The following is a 14,285-nucleotide window of genomic DNA, read 5'->3' on the forward strand; positions in this document are numbered from 1 at the left end:
TGTGTCCTTTAATAAAAATGGAATTAGTCACAAATTTTCAAAATAAATTGCATACATATAAATCATTTTAAACCCTCCATGACGAAATAAGTCAAACCACACAGGGCTAAACAAACGTATTTAATAGTATTATACATACAATGAAAATAAAACATGAATGATAATGAATGTCTTTTATTGAACCCTAAATAAATAATAGGGGGTCACGGGCTGGGTGAGCTGGGCGCCTTCAGGCCGTAGAGCAGATCCATCTGCTTCCTCTTGTCCTTACCACGTCGGATGGCCATTTTGAAGAGGCGGCAGTAGAGCTCCATGGCGACGGGCGTGTCGTCATTTCCGGGCACCGGGTACGTGACCAGGCTGGGGTTGCAGTTGGAGTCCACCACGCCCACCGTGGGGATGTTCATCTTGGCCGCGTCGCGCAAGGCCACGTGTGAGCGGAACACGTTGTTGAGCGTGCTCAAGAAGATCAGGAGGTCAGGGAGGCGCACGCCGACGCCGTACTCCACATGAGCGTTAGTGAGCAGGCCGCCCTGCCAATAGCGCGTGTGCGCGTACTCGCCGCACTCGCGCGCCGTGCTCTCCACCAGGTGGCCAAATTGCCGGCGGCGGCAGATGAAGAGGATCACGCCGCCGCGGTACGCCATGTGCGCTGTAAAGTTGAGGGCCAGGCGAAGGTGTTCCGCTGTCTGGTCCAAGTCCAGGATGTCCTGGTCTAAGCGACAGCCATACAGGTAAGGGACCATGAGCCTGAAATGCATACAGTTCTGAACTCCTGTTTCAATTGTGGAATTTGCATGCTGGTCACCATATGTAGGTAGGCACTTTGTTTTTGTATTTTAACTATCAAACATAATTGCAAATTATTTTGCAGAACCACTGACACTCACCTGTGCCTGCACCCGTTTTTGTGGCCAAGGTGCACTCTGGCATCAAACAAGTCTTTGACCGTGAAAAGCTCAGACATGCGGAAGTAGTCTGGCTTCTCCAGGGGAAGCTTCATAATCTCTTCTGCAATAAAAACAGTATTTAAAAGTCACCCCCTAAACACACACACACATCAGAGTATACAAAATACTAAAGCTAGAAAACAAAACAATACACAACATAAGATGTAAAATCTAGTTTACAAACTATACTTTTCCTCGCTGCAGTCTTAGCACCAAACCGTCGCACTGTTAATGTTTTTATATTTAATTTGATAAAACAATACATAGATCACGAGTTTACCCGTCACTTGGTCGCTTTGCGGTAGTGGCGTTTTGATGGACGCTGCAGTGGAATAATTGCAATTCCGATAACGCAGAAGCCTCCATAGCCCTGAAAAATAAAATACAAAAAATCAGCGTTTGTAGCACCCAAAAATACATGACAGCGTTGACACGAGTATTGCAGTCCAACTAGCGAGACAATACACGTATTCACTATTGTCTCAAGTCTAAGCTAATTCACATACACACAGTAGGTTAACAATATGCATATAATTATTATTTTTAATTAACGAAATACTGTACCTTTCGTTATTGTACGAGTAGCCATGCTAGCTCGTCGCACGGAAGGTCAGCGAGGTGCGCATGCGTCCTTTCCTGTCTTTTTCTTCTTTTGTGACGAACTTGCGACAGTTGGCTCACTGGTGCCACCAGCAGGTTTTGGTCCAACATGTCAGCCTTTTTTTCTTTTTAAAGTTTTCTTTCCACTAATCGTTAGTGAATAATTACATTTTGAACGTACGTATACGACAAATAATAATACAGCAAACTACAATAAAACACATTTTTTTGTGTAAATTATCATAATTTACTCAATATTAATAAATATTAAAACACCGTGTCCACAGACTTTTTACAATTAAAATAATTTGTGTACAAAGTTACAAAATTAACGTTCATCATTTAATTATATCCATTTGTTTTTATTATACATTTGTTTAGTACACTGAAAAATATGGAGTAATATTTACTTGAAAAAGCTTAGCAAAGGTTGATGCACTCAGAAATTCTAAGTACGTTTTTAAGGACTTTCTGATGTGAACAAACTCTACGAGATTGTTTTCAGTGTAGAATGGAGACGCTACGTTGGTTGTTCATATATTGGTCACACACAATAATTTAAATAAACCTGTAAAATGAGTATCATAATAATATATACGGTATAACAAAGCACTCACTGCAAAAGCATTTGTCCAAACTCTTCAACGTTTTTACTATCACAAATGATCGAGGTTCCATAAACGGCAGCTTTACAGATACCAGGTGGCACATATTGGGGTCATAACATCAATAGCAACACAAGTACCAGTTAAGGTATCACAATACCTACATGTAACAAAGTAAAGCGTCTATTTTTTTTAGGGCTGGTGCTATTTTCATCTGTTCATACATCACAGCTGCAATTCAACAATATTACTTTGTATTTGCAAAACCCGATATATTTTTTCTCATTTTTAGTGTATTTTAGACCAAATGTAATAAAATATCAAGAAACAAAACATTCACGTCTTGAAACAGCAACTGATGTATTAACAAGAAACAACTCGAACAATAAGTGCAGACAAATGGCAGCAACAGGGGTGTAAAGGTCACGTTATCAAAAGAGGGAAGAGAAAATGAAGACAGAAAACTCTTGTGTCTCCACAAGCCAACGGGTACAAATGTGCAACATTGACCTTCAAATGTAAATTAAACAAACCTTTAACATCACTTCAATGTGTTTAGCGGGTAAAGCGCATACTGCTTTCGTCATTCCTCCTGTAAAAAGATGAGATGATGATTTGGACCAATAGGCCAGTGAAAACATAAACACACACACACACACACACACACTGTACCTGTGTACAGGAACAAACCGAAGCTGTCTTTTGACGTTTACCATCTTGCTGGGCTGCAAATAGATCAGTTTTTAAAATAAGTTCTTTATCAAATATACCCGCAAGAGCTAATGCAAGATAAAAAATTGGCTGAAAATGTTATTTTTTAATTTGTCCTTTTTACACACATAAACTAATTATCCTGCTTTTATTGACATTTGTACATGATCCTAATTTGTGTTTTTAACCTATTTTAATAATGTACTTTTAAAATTTTAATTATTTTCTGTCATATTTATTTTTAATTTGTATTCATAATAAAGCAGATGCATTATTTAATTTCTATTTCTATTGAATTGTCATTTATTGTTTTTGTAATCATATTTTGGTTTTTACTCATTAATTTTTTTGGTCATAATTTAAGATTTTTTTTTAAATTTGTGATAATAAAAAACAAAAACACTTATCAACCAAAACATGTCCAATCTGCTTTTATTTCACAGTCAAATTATGCATGAAAACTAAATTTTTCTATTGAAATGTCATTTTTGTAGGATGTCAGTAAATCTCATTTTAAGGTTAGAAATGGAAAGCCGCCATTGTATGGTGGAAAATAACTCCCACCAGTTGGTTTTCGCTTTTTGGTGAAGGGAGGAAAGTGTTATTAAATGATTACCACAAAGCAGGAAATAAAAGTGCAACATATGAAAGGGTCTGGCCACTTTGCATAATACAAGATGATGATGACTTGTAAGTTAGGATACCTCCTTTTGGTATCTCCTGTGGAACATTCTGCTACGCTCCTCTGTGGAAAGAGCGATGCACGGCTGAATGACGATGCCGGGGTCGATGGCGTAGGACAAGGACCTGCATGGGCGAGTCACAACAAGTCAAACTCACCCGTCCCCCTCCTCCCCCTCCTTTCACCTTGAAATTATCATCAAAATACTACGCATGTATCATGTAGGAATAGAAAAAGAAAAAAAAAAAACAAATTTGTTGCTTGATTGCGCTCTCTTTATTACACAGATAAAAGACACAGCAAAAACAAAACAAAAACGAATATTGAAAATAGGAGTAGAGTTCATACAAAATATTTACAGGACTGGCAATGCACAGCATTTTCAGTATTTTTTTTTAACAAACAAAAATAAATAGCCTCATGTTTTTTTTCTCTCTCGCTGGGGGGGAAAAAGGTAGAAAGTAGAAGAAATGCATTGGCGAGGACTGCAACGAGTGGACTTAAGGACAGAGTGTTTAAAAGAGTTAATTGAAATCATGCCACAAACAAAGTGGCCAAAAAAAAAAAAAAAAAAAAAAAGCACAGATCTATAGTGGCATGAGAATCTTTGCGGGCGGCTACAAAGAAGCAGAAGTTTGTAATAAATGCACCAGATACGTAAAGATTGTCGGCCTATTGAGTGGAGCTGACAGTCGAGTTGATTAATAATGTCTTGAAAGAAGCGACTCAAACCAGGCCAACAAACAAAACGGCACATCGTGGTTTGTGAATATCGATTTAGTCATTTGAAGCAAAAGTTTGCAGTAAGTACGTCAGATATGTCAAGAAATCGACAAATTGAAAAAGAAAAGAAAAAAAAAGAGAAAGAAAAAAAAAGAAAAAAAGAAAGAAAAAAAAGAAAAAAAGAAAAAGAAATCGACAAATTGTATGGAGTCGACAGTTGATTATTTATGTCTTAGAGCGACAGTCAAACAAAATTGGTTGTCTAAAAAGTCTGTGTGTTGGATATGTCAAGGAATCCGTCGATCGTTTGAAATTGACGGTTGGTTAATCATGTCTCTGAGTGACAGTCAAACCGTCAAACAAAATGGCGCAGAACGTGAATGTATGCAGAAAGAGAGTGGGAAGAAATTGGTGGCTCGCATGAACTGAAGTCGATTAACAAGGTCTTGGAGCGATAAGCAAATTGGCCGTAGACAAGAAACATGGGTACGTTTGAAGCGCATCAATATTTTTTTTACAGTTGGAAAAAGATTGTAGTGTCAGCTATGTCATGAAACCGGCAAATTGCGTGAAATCCATATAAATTCATCATGTCAAACGGTCCTCTGAATAGCTTTGAGGTTGGCTAAAAAGAAGCAGAAGTTTGTAATAAATAAATTAGAAACGTCAATAAATCAGCCGGATGTGCGGAATCGACCGCCGATTACTCATTTCTCGGAGCGACAGTCAAATAAAACCGCTAAAGACAAGAAAGGCGGGCACATCGTAGCACGTGAATATATTAGCAGTTGGCTTAAAAAAAAAAAAAGCAGACGTTTGCCGTCAGATATATTTAAAGATTAGGAATCTGTTGCTGATTAATCACGATTTAACACAAAATGGAGTGCGCGGCGACAGAGGCGTCGTTGATTCAAACTTTTTTTTTCTGCTCGATACAATACTGGCACAATTTTCCCTTGCCTTCAAAACAACCGTCGACACGAATGGTGCAGCCCTTCTTGCACAGTACAAAAGTCTTGGGTCGAAACATAGAACTGTGCTGTCACTCGGTGTCGAGTCTCGAACCGGCGCTATTGTGATTCTTGGGCAAGTGGTGCAACCAACCCATTGATACAACAAGCCGTACGCTTCGTAATCCGCTCATGGTGGACTGCCAGGTGCATTGGGAGCAAATCGGGCTCAAGTGTCTTGCTCAAGGACACTTCCACATGGTCACCAGGGGGTGAGGGTTGAACCCACAACCTCACAGACGGGAGATGACCACTCTACCAACGGACTAGAAAATGTAACGCCGAATATGTGGAATATGAGTTATGCGGCAAAATCCAGCCATTTTATCCATCTTTTGTCAGCGTCGACTGAAGAGACATCACGGTTGCTGAGGTCTCGGGTAACAACCAATCACGGCTCAGCTTCAGGAACAGGTGAGCTGCGATTGGTCGTTGCCTGAGCAACCGTGATGTCATTTTCACTCGACAGCAAGTGGCAAATGGCCGCCTTCTGATATTGATAAAAACTGCTGGATTTTGTATCTTAAGTCATATTCCACAAATGTAATATTAATCAGAATGTCCTTTTTAGACTAGTAAGGTCACATATAACATATTATTTAGGGTTGACTTCCCCTTTAATGATAAGACTAAATCATGTTCAGACTTGTGTAAAAATTCTGGTTACGTCGACGCAGTAGCAACAGAACGTCGGGCTTTAAATTTGGACCATGAACTTCGAATTAAATCAGACTTTCACAGTGTTACATGCCACTTAATAACAGAGCTCACGGCGACCCAAGACTTTTGCATCATCCTCTAAGTAAACAAAACAACATTCCATTTACTTTTTCCCTCCCAAGAAACTGCGGGGAATTGTGTTCATTAAAAGACGATTTCATGTTAAAAGCAACACGCGGAATGAGTTCTGCCATTCGATTCTTCTTAGAACGATGACACGATGACATGGTAATATTTCAAATTAAACACAATAATTGGATTGATGTGGTTTATATTTCGAGACTATAACATCTGTTTTGTTTGTTTGTTTTGCCAAAATGTGGCCGTATTGCTTTTCGGTAATTTCGTGGCACAAAACGCACAATTGTCATCCTCAAATTTCCCCACGAGTCCTGGGTGGTAAAACTGAAATGTTGTACAAATAAGGAACACGGACGACGCCGCGCGGGACGCGGTCAGTCGGTCCGAAGGGATACTTACAAAGTGCTTTGCTTCTTCTGTGGACTCTCGCCCTCTGACTCATCTATAAACTCCTCAGCTGCTTCAGGTCGAACGTCTCTAGCGGCTCTGCCCTCGTCTTCCCTGGCCTTTCCCTCATTGCTCTGCCTGCTCTGCACCTGGACGTGGTTGGTCCGACCCGACTCCAGCTCGACAAACACGCTCTTGTCTCGCGGCACGTGCACCGTGCTGGCCGCGCCCTGACGCTGCCTGGCGGAAACGACAACAGAAAAGGGGTTTAAAGTCGGGCTCATGGCGGGGGTCTTCACAGTTTTGTCTGTGGACCACAAGTGTCTTGCGGAGGACCAGAACGAGGCCGGCATGGGAGTTTTGAGCTCGCCGCACTTCTCTCGGCACGGAGACGCCGGTGATGGACTGGATCTCATTTTGGATGAGCTGATGTGAAACGACGTTCGGCTGAAACTTTTGGGGTCAAAAATAGGGAGTCCAAAACTCTGGCGCCATTTGGTGGACTGATCTAGAGCCGGGACTTTTTCGGTTTGTCCCTGGTCGGCCCTCGCGGCCGTCGGCGGCTTTTGATCGGCTCGGGCCGACCACGCCGAAGTTCTGGGGCTGCAGGACCACTGCAGGCCAACCGCAGGGACCGCCGAGCCGTCTGACGTCACGGGCACAGGTTTGTCTTGAGGTTGACCCAAAGGACTGACGCTTTGACTGGGAATTTCAGCCAGCTGATCTTCCTCTTTAATGTCACATCGCAGGGGGGCGCAGTCTACGGCGGCGGCGGCGGCGGCGCCGTTCCTGGGTGCCTCCGCATCATCGTTAGTCCTCTGAGAAACCTTCTCAGCCTTCTCGGCGAGGAACTTTCGGATCTCCTGCTCGATGCTGTCGTCGCTATCTACCGAACTGCTCTCTTCTTTTATCTGCTGAGAAGTAGTTGGCAGAAGGCCTTGGACTTCATTCTCACAAGGGTTCGCCTGTATCTTACCGATGGGCGTATTCGGTAAAGCGGTCTTATTAATTGGTCCCAGCGTGTTTTTCGAGTCGCTCTTCCGTTTGTGGGCCTTTTTCAGAACAGTAAGCTTGGCGGAAGTATCGAGTTTTGTCTTTTTGTCAGCGGCTCGCGATTGTTCCGCTTCCTCCGCCGGGCGCTTCCGGGAATCTCGCTCTGACCTCGTCATCTTCTTGGACTTCTTCTTTGTCTTGAGGAGGGCTTTAATGGCCGTGTCGAGATCCTCGTCGCTATCGAGTGAGCTGCTCTTGTCCCCGCTTCGCTCAGTCTTGTCTTGCGATCTCGGCGAGGCCACAGACGGGGTCGCTTGCGCCTTAACAGGTTTGGTAGACGGATCTACTGCGGACATACTGGAACTTCTATTGTCTTTGCGTTTCCGCCTATTTGTTAAGGACAACTTGGGGGATTTGTTTTGAGTTCCCTTTTGTGTCGTCGTCGTCGTTGTCGGTTCTCCGGGTGGACTTCTGAGCATTTGCGCCTTCTGCTCGAGAAATTTCATAATCTCTTGCTCAATCCCATCTTCACTGTCGACGGAGCTGCCGTCGCTGCCCTGCTCCGGAGTTGTGGATTGCGGCGCGGGTCCGACGGGGGCGCAGATACTCGGGCCGACGTCCAGGTGGGACGCGAACGCTCCGGGCATGACCGTTTTGGAGATGTCCAGTATTGCTTCGGCACACATCAACTCAGCTGTGGTATTGGCTTTCGGGAGGGCCGGGGCAGGCTGGGCAGGAAAGCTTTCGACTCTGAACGAGAACAAACCATTTCCTTTGTTTCTGTGGTTGACGTTGAGCGAGTCGGTCAAGGGAGCCGGAGATGGCGGCTGCGCCGATTTTGCCGCCTTCTCCGCTCGTTTCTTTTTCTTTTTGAGTTTCTGTCTTTTAGCAGTGTCAATTCCTGTGCAGCCGGAGGCGTTGGACGTCGGTTTGTCTTGTGCTTTGGGGACGCTCTTGTCTCGGAGTTGTTCGAGCTGATAGCTGCGAATGGCCTCCTCTATGCCATCGTCGCTGGAGGAATCGGATTCATCCACGGAGGCGAGCTCTTTGAAAGTGTCCCGGCTCGCCTGCTGCTCAACCCTCTCCAGTTGGTACCTCTGGATGGCCTCCTCAATGCCGTCATCGCTGCTGGAGTCGTTGGAAACGTCTTCCACTTTGATCTTGCATACGAGACTGTTTTGCTTTATGATGTTGCTTGTCTGATCTCGCAGCATGATGCGCGCCAACTCGGAGTTCCTGACCGCGGCCTCGTGAAGCGAAGCCTTGTGTTTAATGTACTTTTTCACGGGCACGGTTGTTGCTGGTGGCGCTTGAATGGCACTTTTGGGAAAGTGGCTTCTCATTATGGAAAAGGGCTGGCTTTCCGACTTTATTTCAGGAATTGTTTGCCTGGACGTTTGAACAAAAGCTTCCACCTGGCGTTTGTGGCCATCTTTCTCCTTGAGGTATTCAAGGATGGCCTCCTCGATTCCTTTGTCCACAGAGTCATCGCTATCGCTGCTCTGGTCGCTGTCCTTGAAAGGAACACTCGTCGGGCGTTTTTTTGTTTTGGACTTGGCTGCCACGAGGGAGCCCACCACCGCCTTGCAGGCCTGGGGAGGCCCGTCCTGTCTCTGAAGCACATTCCCCTCCACCTCGTCGCTCATCTCGAGTGAGGACTGACTGCTCCTAAGGCTCTCAATGATCATCTGGACCTTATTTGTGATAGAAGAACCCCTGGTGGACAAATCAGTGTCCGAGTCATGGAAGCAGACGGGAATGCTATAGCCCCCGGGCGCCGGTCCGCATGCTCTCCACTCTGTCCCAGGCGCTGCGAATGTGGGCGCGTTCATCAAGTACATTCTACTCAAGTGAGGTGAGATTGTGGACCATTGGGAGTGCAGCTGCCTCCTTCTGGTGTCACATTTTTTAATCTGGAGAGAAAACAAAGAAAAAGCGATTGAGGTCAAATAGGCGGTGTGTAATAATGGCACATGTACAGAGGGGTCCTCGGTTTCCGACAAGTCCTGTCCTGTTTTACTTGAGTAATTTTTTTGGAAAAAAATTACTTCTAAGAGTAGTTTTACCACAATACTTTTTACTTTTACTTGAGTACATCAGTGATATGTGCAAATAACCCATTGTAGTGGCAAAATAACCCATTTTTTTTACTCAAGTGCAAATGTGCATTAGTCTATCACTAATGCAGCAGTGATGTAATAATTACAGTAAATATTTGAATGGAAAACCCTTCAAGGCTATGAAAACAAATGAAATAGTAAGTATGGCATTAAGTAATTGCCTTCCTCTGTCGTCATATTTGTATGCCACTGCGTGAACCAATTCTTTGTGTGCTGTTCATAACTTCGATATGACGTACCTCAACTTCATCATAAACCAAGGACGACTTCATTGTATTCACATTTTTTACGATTTTACCTCACAGAGTATATTAGGTCCGGGACAAAAAAAGTCAAAAAATTTGCTGAGGCATTTTCTCTACAAAGAAAATATTTCAGCTGTTATATAGTTTTACTTTTTGCAGTTTGTTCCCTTTACTGTACCCAAATGCCAATTGAACTGTGACTTTGAAACTGAGGTTATTATAGTTAAAAATAAAATAAAAAATAACTAGTACTAAAATTGAAAAACCATTTTGGGTAAAATGAAAATACGCAAAAAATTACAACTACATTTACAAAACGAATGAAAAGTAATTGTAGCAAAAATGTCCTTTGTTTTTGTCTTTGGAGTTGTGGTTCTTTCACTGTATGTCACATAGAAGTGACGTCATCCAGTGGCAGCCAGTGAAAAAGCACCACCAGATGATGTCGCTCCTCAGCAAAGAGCTTGCGTGTTTGTTATGGCTCCCTATCCCCTTTTTTCTCACTTAACTCAGCCTGAAATGTGCCGCTAGGTAGCAAGTGCTCAACATTTTTGGTTCATACAGAATGTACCGAACCAGGCCTCTTGGCGCCATGCTAAAATGCTGGAAGCCAAATTGCCGGCAACCAACAGAGAGAATGTTGATTCGCTCACACCTCGGTTTGTGGTATAAAGAACAAAACCTTAGCAAATGGATGCCATAAAATGGCATGTACACTTGACAATTTTGACATGAATATCTACTGCATATTGATTTATTATATCGTCAATGCAACACATAAGTTAAGAACGAATGGAAATGTGTTTAACTGCAACAAGAATGGATCTGGCTGTAATGACTTTGTTTTAATAACTTATAAATGAGTAAAGACTTTAACTTTTCTCATTTGTTTGTATGGTACTTTTACAAGAGTACTATTGACCAATTCCAAGTTTACGTCACAAGTCAACTCTGTGAAAGGAAGCTCTCCACTCATTGAAAAGCATTGGATTTTGAATCGTTGTAATTTTATTTGTGAGGACTATTTTGATTTCAAAATGTGATTAAATGCTATTTGACTACTATACAATCTGCCTGGTTTGCATGCTATTCACAAACAAAAACAATATAAGACGCCGTTTGTTTACACCGTGTAAAAGGAAGCATTTGCATGGCAGATATCAGAAATGCCCGGATGTTCGGAATTGTCATTTGCTCAAAGTTTTACCTTCTATATAGATATGATCACATATATATATAGTACTGTATATAGTTGACAATGTCATATTGCAAGTAACACATAGATATTCATATTTCTCAATCTAATTTGAGTAGCGTATAAGAAAACAGCATGTTGCCATCTAATTAAATATAATCTTGCCTTCCTTATTCCTCATTTAAATCCAGTCTTAACTCTCCTTTTGTGAGCTATGCTATGTTTATTTACAGGTGGTTAGAATATTCTCGAATTTCACTGAAATAAAGAAATATAGAGGCACCTGCCACCACCAGAATTTTTATTCTGTATTTTTTAAAAAAAAAGAAGGGGAATACATCGGAACTTAACATAAGAGTAAAACATAACTTAAGCAGACAGAGCTAAGTGCTCCTCCATTACATGACCCAAACGATTTGCAGTGGATGCTAATATGGAAGTCGGCGACTTCCATCCACGCAGCAACCAGCCGGAGGCGGCCGGTGTTGAAGCGCCGTTATAAGGCTATCCAAAGCACATCCACCGCCGTCAGAAAGAAACAAAACACCGCTACATTTTAACTCCCTCACCCTCCTCGGACTATTTAATGGCAACGAGGCAAACCGCGCTGAAAGTGGGCCCGAGTTTAAGCCATTATCATGACCGGCTTCAGCCCCGCAGAGGCGGCCGGAAACCAACTGCGCCAAGCGGCTATGGCTCGCTCAGGGAGCCCCCACTAGTTGACGTGGAAAGGCGAATAAAACCGAGCAGAATTTCTTCCCAACTTTAATTCTCATTTGAGATCAAGTCACGACGGACGACGTTTAGACGGCGTTTCGGGCACTCCATGTCCACCACCGAGGACGTTTTGCCACGGAGCAACCCTCGCTCTCCTCGTCACACTCTAGCGGCGTCAAGGGCTCGAGTGCTCGGCGTGGGGGAGCTACGAGACGCCGCAGAGCTGCCATGTTTCTCGGCGCGGAGCGCGGTTTGTGTCAGCCAGTGACGAAATGCGAAGTAAAACAGTTAAAATACCAACGGTTCGGTTTAACGGCGGGGTCCGGCAGCGTGTCGCGGCGGCGAATGAGGTGGGGGGGACGAAGGCGAGCAGAAAGGCGGGAGCTGGGCCTCCCGGCTGCCGCAGCCCCGGCATTTTCTCCGGCTAAGAAAGCCTTTGTATTGACACCCCAGCCTCGGTTACCACACCACGCTTGGGCCACTAATAAAAAAACAACAACACGAAGGCGAAGTGAAAACCTACCGGTTGAGAATGGAGAAAATGCGAAGAGTGAGCGTCTGAACACCCCGGTGCGAATCACCGCGGCCGTGATGTTGCCAGTGGCCGTCTTTTGAAGTCGAGCACCGGCCGTGTGGATCTTGGCGTGGCGTGGCGTCGAGTCCTCCTCCGACCGGAGGGCGGGCGGGCGTTCGAGGCGGTTGCTGCCTGGCTAAAGCCGATAGGACCGCTTTCAAATATGTCTTTCCCCCCCCCCCACCCTACCTATGAAAGATGTGTTTGCTGCTATTTATTATTTGAAAAACTCATTTTAAAACAATAACTAAACAATTATGTAAGCGTTTTTAGATATAAATGAGGTTTGGGCGTAAATGGAAAACTTCAGGCAGTTGAACTTTATACCAAGATAGGAGCCCACTTCAGTAAATTAATAATGTTAAAATACCTGTAGCTATAGACAATTGACAAAATGCACTCACTGGCCACATTAGGTACACAAAGAAAAAAAAGTTTATGTGCAAACATAAAATTGAAACATAATACCTCATTTGAGCTCATTTTGTGCAGGTGTAAAACTAGACAATTTAACTTGCCTAAATAAAGTTTTTTTTTTTTTTACCTGCCTACCGATAGTGTTAAGAGTGTAAAATAAATGACAATTATATAAAACTACAAATTACAGTGATTTCCCTGTATTTCATCTTTTACAGCACCTTTGAAGTTGTAATTGCTGACATTATTTAAAAAAAAACACAAATCAACAGAAAGTTATACTGCACCTATTATTTCCTGTAGTCTATTAGCAAGCACACCGGGTAGTAAGTAATACAGAGTATGCAGTATATTTTTAATTTCAGTGACCAGGAAGAGCCAGTGATGAAAAGGCAAGGTATCAGTAAGATGTAAGTAGGCCTACAGCCCATTGTCAAAAGGAATCAAGTACATTTCCGCTGCCTGTGCACCCAGAATACTAATGCTTAAAACTGTTCCAACAACAAAAAAGCAAAGTGATTAATTAATATGAAGAAATGAGAAGTTACCAGTGGCTCAAGTTACGATCCCTGTAGCACACCAGATTTGAAGACATTATCTAGACTTGCTACCTTAGTTCAAAGAGTACAGTACAGTAATGCAAAAAAAAAAAAAAAAAGTGAATCATTAGATACGTTACAGGTGTCAAACTCAAGGCCTCAGGACCACAGCCTGCCCGCCACATAATTAAGTCACCCGTGAAAACAAATGATTGCATTATCTTCCATGATTCTTGCTAAAATCTGTACCAAATTTCAAATTGTCATATGCAATACGTAATAACTTTGAAATATTGCAAGCAGTTTTATGGGTCACCAGTCCCCTTTTTACAGTTATTTGGAATAAGTTATCCATATGTCAAGTTGTTGTGTATATGTAACGCTATGATGAGGCGATGACACATTTATATGGTTTCAAAGTCAGTCCCTCTGAGGGAAACTGCACCAACAATGTGGCCCACAACAAAAAGTTTCAAAAAGAGTTCAACTGAATAGAACACCTGCCTCCACGACCCCCGCACAAAAAAAGTTGTATTACTAACTAAATGCATTTAATAACAGAATAATAGTAGAAACAGGATTAGAACTCTGTGACAGCATGACATAAGGAAGGAAAACATCCTAAACTAGATATATGAGATGATTTAGTGGTTATATTAGTAATATGAAAAAAAGTCAAATTAGCAGTGGCTCTAGCTATGATCTCTGAGGGACACCTGAGTTAAAGATGCCCACAAATGCAAAAAAAAAAAAAAAAAAGTACAGTAAAGCCAAATAATCAGAGGGTGGAATAGTTTAGCTAATTAGCACTGTAGTTATCGGGCTAGAAATTGTCAACCTCCATGATGATGGAGCTTAGCTCAAAATAGCATATTTAAGATGCTAGCTGATGGGAACGTTACATGCTCTTAATATTTACTTATTTGTATATCTTGTTTGCACAATACTGGATATTAGTACAGGTGCAAGGACATTTTTGGTCACTCACTATAAAGCAGTGGGGTCAAAGTCTAGTC

At 42.6% G+C, this 14,285-nt stretch overlaps 2 protein-coding genes across 3 annotated transcripts; both read right to left on the minus strand.

Moving 5' to 3' along the window:
* Positions 1-107: 107 nt before the first annotated feature.
* Positions 108-1,781, minus strand: mrps2 (mitochondrial ribosomal protein S2). The gene is made up of 4 exons (XM_086097019.1): positions 1,515-1,781; positions 1,231-1,320; positions 891-1,011; positions 108-750 (listed from the first exon to the last, which is right to left on the minus strand). The coding sequence occupies exons 1-4, from the start codon at positions 1,537-1,539 to the stop codon at positions 204-206; spliced, it is 783 nt and encodes a 260-aa protein (XP_085953145.1). The 5' UTR covers positions 1,540-1,781; the 3' UTR covers positions 108-203.
* A 396-nt stretch (positions 1,782-2,177) lies between these two features.
* On the minus strand, positions 2,178-12,436 carry ppp1r26 (protein phosphatase 1, regulatory subunit 26). Of its 2 annotated transcripts, XM_086097018.1 has the most exons (6): positions 12,263-12,436; positions 6,806-9,375; positions 6,482-6,709; positions 3,571-3,673; positions 2,828-2,880; positions 2,178-2,747 (listed from the first exon to the last, which is right to left on the minus strand). In XM_086097018.1, exons 2-6 carry the CDS (start codon positions 9,301-9,303, stop codon positions 2,711-2,713), a joined length of 2,919 nt encoding a protein of 972 aa, XP_085953144.1. In that variant the 5' UTR covers positions 9,304-9,375; positions 12,263-12,436; the 3' UTR covers positions 2,178-2,710. The 2 variants fall into 2 exon arrangements, with proteins under 2 accessions (XP_085953144.1, XP_085953143.1); XM_086097017.1 differs by having other exon boundaries at positions 6,482-9,375.
* Positions 12,437-14,285: the final 1,849 nt, after the last annotated feature.

Source organism: Leptonotus elevatus, chromosome 15, assembly GCF_054856555.1.
Source record: "Leptonotus elevatus isolate MCC_2025b chromosome 15, RoL_Lele_1.0, whole genome shotgun sequence".
Classification (NCBI taxonomy): Eukaryota; Metazoa; Chordata; class Actinopteri; order Syngnathiformes; family Syngnathidae; genus Leptonotus; species Leptonotus elevatus.

Excerpts from the sequence above, each read along its gene's own strand:
- mrps2 (XM_086097019.1), bottom strand. The coding sequence starts at position 1,539 with ATGGCTACTCGTACAATAACGAAAG. Across the intron at positions 1,321-1,514 it reads TACTCGTACAATAACGAAAG|GGCTATGGAGGCTTCTGCGT; the intron begins GTACAGTATTTC and ends TTTATTTTTCAG. Across the intron at positions 751-890 it reads AAAAACGGGTGCAGGCACAG|GCTCATGGTCCCTTACCTGT; the intron begins GTGAGTGTCAGT and ends TATGCATTTCAG.
- ppp1r26 (XM_086097017.1), bottom strand. The coding sequence starts at position 9,303 with ATGTACTTGATGAACGCGCCCACATTCGCAGCGCCTGGGACAGAGTGG. Across the intron at positions 2,881-3,570 it reads ACAGGAGATACCAAAAGGAG|CCCAGCAAGATGGTAAACGT; the intron begins GTATCCTAACTT and ends ATCTATTTGCAG. Across the intron at positions 2,748-2,827 it reads CGGTTTGTTCCTGTACACAG|GAGGAATGACGAAAGCAGTA; the intron begins GTACAGTGTGTG and ends ATCTTTTTACAG.